General features: G+C 28.9%; 1 protein-coding gene across 1 annotated transcript in view; it reads right to left on the bottom strand.

The window, feature by feature from the left end:
* Positions 1-336, bottom strand: part of LOC119592950 (muscle calcium channel subunit alpha-1-like) — a gene marked incomplete at its 5' end in the record, with an annotated part of 130,968 nt that overhangs the window by 89,134 nt on the left and 41,498 nt on the right. Inside the window, 1 exon segment of the mRNA XM_037941842.1 lies at positions 24-76. Coding sequence (XP_037797770.1) covers positions 24-76 — 53 coding nt within the window.

Genomic DNA, 336 nt, shown 5'->3' with positions numbered 1-336 from the left:
CCCAGGGAAAGACCCTGATTGACCCGGGACTGAAAAACCCAAGCGATGTACCAAGTTACGCATTGATCTCCAGTATCTGTAAAGGAGAACAGAATGTCCGATGTTTTTAAGAGCAATGCACACAAAAATTAAAAACCCTGTTTTTTTTTATTTCTAACCCAAATTTGTAATTTTTAGTTAAAAAAAATCAATTGTTCTTTTTTTAAGGCCTTTTTTATATAAAAATTTTCCGTGATCTAAATTTTACTATTATTAAGGTAAAAAATAAAGGAAAATAAATGCTTTCCCTAGAACCAATTTAAAACATTTCTTTCAATGAATGAATAAATATAAATA

This window comes from Penaeus monodon, chromosome 31 (assembly GCF_015228065.2).
Source record: "Penaeus monodon isolate SGIC_2016 chromosome 31, NSTDA_Pmon_1, whole genome shotgun sequence".
In the NCBI taxonomy this organism is placed as follows: domain Eukaryota; kingdom Metazoa; phylum Arthropoda; class Malacostraca; order Decapoda; family Penaeidae; genus Penaeus; species Penaeus monodon.
The sequence above is the reverse complement of the archived record's forward strand: the minus strand, read 5'-3'. Positions and strand labels throughout refer to the sequence as shown.